The sequence below is a fragment of the Glycine max genome, chromosome 9 (assembly GCF_000004515.6).
Source record: "Glycine max cultivar Williams 82 chromosome 9, Glycine_max_v4.0, whole genome shotgun sequence".
Classification (NCBI taxonomy): Eukaryota; Viridiplantae; Streptophyta; class Magnoliopsida; order Fabales; family Fabaceae; genus Glycine; species Glycine max.
Window position 1 is genome coordinate 31,924,541 of NC_038245.2, and position 5,053 is coordinate 31,929,593.

At 39.3% G+C, this 5,053-nt stretch overlaps 1 protein-coding gene across 1 annotated transcript; it reads left to right on the plus strand.

Annotated features, from left to right (window-relative positions):
• The first annotated feature begins 3,509 nt into the window (after window positions 1–3,509).
• LOC106794398 (predicted GPI-anchored protein 58) lies at window positions 3,510–4,252 on the plus strand. Its single transcript, XM_014761663.1, has 2 exons — window positions 3,510–3,806; window positions 3,932–4,252. Exons 1-2 carry the CDS (start codon window positions 3,510–3,512, stop codon window positions 4,250–4,252), a joined length of 618 nt encoding a protein of 205 aa, XP_014617149.1.
• The last annotated feature ends 801 nt before the right edge of the window (window positions 4,253–5,053 follow it).

Genomic DNA, 5,053 nt, shown 5'->3' on the forward strand with positions numbered 1-5,053 from the left:
TTTGTGTAATCGATTACAATGATTTGGTAATCGATTACCAGTGATAAGTTTTGAACAAAAATGAAAAGATGTAACTTTTCCAATGGTTTTCAAGTTTTTCTAAAGGTTATAACTCTTCTAATGGTTTTCTTGACCAGACATGAAGAGTCTATAAAAGCAAGTCCTTAACTTGCATTTTCAAGACAATTGATTACAATCTTTTACATCCTTTGAATCTCTTTGAACATCCTCTTGAATTTCTTCTTATGCTTCCTTTGCCAAAAGCTTTCTAAAGTTTTCTAGTTTTCCAAACCTTGAAAACAAAACTTGTGTTATTCATCTTTTTCATTTCCATCTCCCTTTGCCAAAAAGAATTTGTCAAGGACTAACCGTCTGAATTCTTTTTGTGTCTTTCTTCTCCCTTTTCCAAAAGAACGAAGGACTAACCGCCTGAATTCTTTTGTGTCTCCCTTCTCCCTTGTTAAAGAATTCAAAATGACACAGTCTGAGAATTCTTTTGATTCTTCCCTTTCCTATAAACAAAAGATTTCAAAGGACTAACCGCCTGAGAATTCTTTTGTTTCCCCCTTCACAAAGTTTTGAAGGACTAACCGCCTGAGAACTTTGTCTTAACACATTGGAGGGTACATCCTTTGTGGTACAAGTAGAGGGTACATCTACTTGGGTTGTTGTGACTAAGAACAAGAGAGGTTACATCTCTTGTTGATCAGTTCTAGTGGAGGGTACATCCACTAGGTTGTTCAAAGAGAATAAGGGAGGGTACATCCCTTGTAGATCTTTGCTTGAAAAATGATTTTTACAAGGTTGAAAAGAAATCTCAAGGACCGCAGGTCGCTTGGGGACTGGATGTAGGCACGGGTTGTTGCCGAACCAGTATAAATCTCTTGTGTTTGTCTTCTTCTTCCCTACTCTTTTAATTTCCGCTGTGCACTTTAATTATCGCTTTTACTTTTGGTTAAGTTTTTATTTTTATTCTTAATTTTCTTAACAACATAGTAAAAGCCTAAGAAGGGTAGATTTTTAATTAGTAAAGGTTCAGTAATAATTAATTCAACCCCCCTTCTTAATTATTCTGAGGCCACTTGATCCAACACTTGTCACCTTCATTCATGCTCACCATTTTTCTTCTAGTCATAACAGCCTTGCACTCCTCCTTAGGATTCTTTTTTGTATTGGCTCCAAAGCTGCTTGATGGTCGATCTGCCAGTTGTTTTGCCAATTGTCCCACCTTGACTTCTAGATTCTTGATGGCTGATTCTGTGCTCTTTTGAATGGACATGGACACTTGCATGAACTGAGCAAGAGTCTCTTCCAGCTTCCTTGTTGTTGTGGCCTGTTAGATGGCCCACCTTGGTCTTTATTGAACTAATTACCAAGGTGAGTTCTCCATTGTCCCTGTTGCTGATTATATTGCTGGCCATGTTGAAATCCAGAATACCCACTTGTATTAAAGTTTAGTCTTGGCTGGTTCCCCATATAATTCACTTCATGTGTTGTATCTTCCGTGGAAATGCAGCAGTCAGAATCATGTGCTCCACCACATATAACATAACTTGCAACCTACAAAACAGAAGAAGGTGAAGGTTGTCCATAATGTAATTGAGTTGGCAACTTACTCAATGTTTCTGTTAATGCTTCAAGTTGCTTAGATAGCAACTTGTTCTGTGCCAATAATGCATCCTGTGATGTGAGCTCCAACAGGCTTCTTTTGGTTGGGATGTGTGCTCTATCATGCAAGATTGCATGGTCACTAGCAGCCATATTTTCAATCAATTCCATGGCTTCTTCAGGGGTCTTCAATTTTATTTTTTCCCCTACAGAAGCATCTAAAAGCTGCTTAGATTGTGGCCTTAACCCATCAACGAAAATATTGAGCTAGATTGGTTCTGAAAATCCATGAGTGGGCGTCTTTCTTAGTAATCCATGAAATCTTTCCAAAGCCTCACTTAAGGACTCGTTTGGAAATTGATGAAAGGATGAGATGGTAGCTTTTCCTTCAGCAGTCTTGGACTTTGGGAAGTATTTCTTCAAGAATTTTTCAACCACTTCATCCCAAGTCTTAAGACTGTTACCTTTAAACGAATGGAGCCATCTTTTCGCCTCTCCAGACAAGGAAAATGAAAACAAGCTCAATCTAACAGCATCCTCAGGTACACTAGCCAGTCTGACAGTGTTACAAATCTCAATATAAGTGGCTAGATGTGCATACAGGTCTTCATTGGGCAGACCATGAAACAAATTGTTCTGAATCAAATGAATTAATGAATGTGGATAGGTTATGTTTTGTGCTTGAACCATCGGCCGTGCAATGCTAGTAAAGAACTGCGACACACTTGAGCTAGAGTAATCTTCCAGGGTAACTCTTCTTGGCTCATCAGCCATGATATTGGCTTCAAATAATACTGTGTGAGATTCCCCTTGTTTTGGAAAACTAGAAGATGCCTCAGAAGATAGAGGTTCTTCCTGAATTGTTGCTGCCTCAATGTCCTACAAAAACTTTATATTCCTTTATGCGTTCCTTTTCCTGCCAGTTGCGTTAATTTCCAAGACTATGGGAATCAAAACACCTGTAGAAGATCTTCTTTGCATACAAAACAAGCAAAACAGAAGTTAACCAATTCCAAGGAACAATAAATTCTGAACTAAACAAATAATAACAAAAACAAAAACTAATGAATCAAAAAATAATGAATTAATTCCTTCAAACTAAACTAAACTTTCCAAATAGAATAACATCCTCGGCAACGGCGCCAAAATACTTGTTTCTGCTCTGGGTGTTACTACTTGTTTGTATGGATGCGAAATCTACTGGCAAGTGCATCAGGTCGTCAAGTAGATAATTAAAATGGTGTGAAATGAATATCGAACACAGGGAACTTGTTATTTGGTAAAGGTTTGTTCAATAAGCAGGCATTTGCAAACCGAAATCATGATGATTAATGAAAGTAAAAGTATGTTCTATTCTAATTACAAAGAAATAAACGTGAGCAAGTAAGTGTGAAAACAGATATCTAAATGCGTTGGGTCTTCTTACTGAGCAAATTGATGCAATTAAGAATTTTTCTCTAATTAAAGATGTTTATGTGTTCTATGCTGAAGGCTCAAGTACTAAACACCGATGTCTCATGAGTTTAGCCTAATTCTAATTAAACTTCGTTCGCAGATGTCTCTTGTTGAACTTAGCTTAATTGAACAACTTTATGATCACAACATAATAAAAAACTAGAGTACCGCACTTTGTGTCCAGACATACGATAACCTAATCCTACTCTATCAAGTTCTAAGGAGACAGTACATCTTTCAATGCTAAAGCCCCTAACAGTACACACATATGGATGAGGAAGGACCTCACCACACTGGCGCAGACTTGGAGCGTCCTATCCTATTCTAACCTCGCCCCCACCTCTCATACGTCTGATCTTAATATGGACAGGGTGAGGTTAGTTTATGGATTAGTTATGAAGATTGACATGAATGTGGGCTCGCTCATCTCAGGCTAGATCTCACAGATGACCCAATCCAACTCCTTTCGGCTTGGCTTTCCTGCACTTATTACTGCCTTGTGCATAGCCAGAGGAGTGGTCCCAGATTCTCTCACATTTGAGTCCCTAAGCCCTGCCATTAATTTGGCATTCATGAGGAAAAACTGTTGGAACCCGGATGATCCCCCGATCACCTTTCCAGGGACCCGCAAAGCTAGGGCTCGGGGACCATTAGATGCTTCTGCCCCTTATTCCTCAGCTTATTCTTCTTCCGCTCCTCCAACACCAGCTTCACCAACTCCACCTTCCACTCCTGCACCTCCAGTACCTTCCAACCTCTCCGCTTAGAGCTTAGACGCCATGGTGTTGATGCTGTAGAGCCTTCACCGAGGCTTATGCCTGGTGAGACAGAGCATTCATAACTTGGCTCAACATTGGCCCATCATTAGCATGAAGGATTTCATGGCCCAGGTGGCCTGGCCAGGAATCCAGCCTTTCCTTTGGGGGAAGGTAAGGCTCCTACAACCCAGGAGCAGCAGCCAGAGGTCGAGGCCACTCCGGAGGGCACACCAAAGGTCTCACCTGCTGCCACACCACTTGTGGAGATCGTAGAGGATGAGGATGGTGCCGAGGACACAGATTATGCAGTTGACATGGCAGTGGCACAAAGCACTTGGGATCCATGGCCCACTACAACACAGGATACACCTCAGCCAGCCCAGGATGCTCCTTCCTCACCTTATGATGAGCCTACACTGGTGCAGGATTGATGATAGGACTTCATTTATTTTTCTACTATTTAGATATAGTTTTTAATTTCCGTTTTAGTTTAGTTTATTTACTTATTCAGCAAATTTTACAACTTTTTGAACAGTTTACATTTATATATATGCAGTGGTTTGTTTTGATTTAAAATTTTTGTGTTTGTGAATGATTTTAGATTTATCAATTGCATGATTTGAGTGAATTGCGATCTTAGATCACGTGCTCTGAACAAGTATGCGGTAATTAGAAAAGAAAGAACATGAATTAGGGACATGTGAGTGAAATTGTTAGTTTGTTTGACAAATAAATTATGAAGGCAATCATTAGCCATAACCCGGTGAGTTGTGTGAACCTTAATTGTGAGAGAACGACTAGCATTGGGTACCGATTTTTGCATGAATCTCTGAATACTGAATGAATGCATGATTTTGGAAATGATGAAGGTCGTGATTGATTGAATTAGCCACTTAGTGTAACATCCTGAAATATTACTAGTTATAAATTGATGTTTAATTGTATTTATCGTGTTATTTGACTATATGGTTGACTTGAATGAGTGGAGGTATGGCTTGAATTAGTCATGTGTGAATTTCTTGATGTGGATGTTGAGTTATGTGGAGTTTTGTTTAGATAAGTTGAAATTATGAGATTTCAAATTTTACCTAAACCTAGTTTAGTAAAATCGCAATTCCAGATTCGTTAACCGTTGGATCATCTTCAATTTTTGTCTGGCGCTTTCTAAGACATGCTTCCAAAGTCTGACCGTTGGGATTTTGAATATAACAACTTCTGGTCTCTCGCTAAGC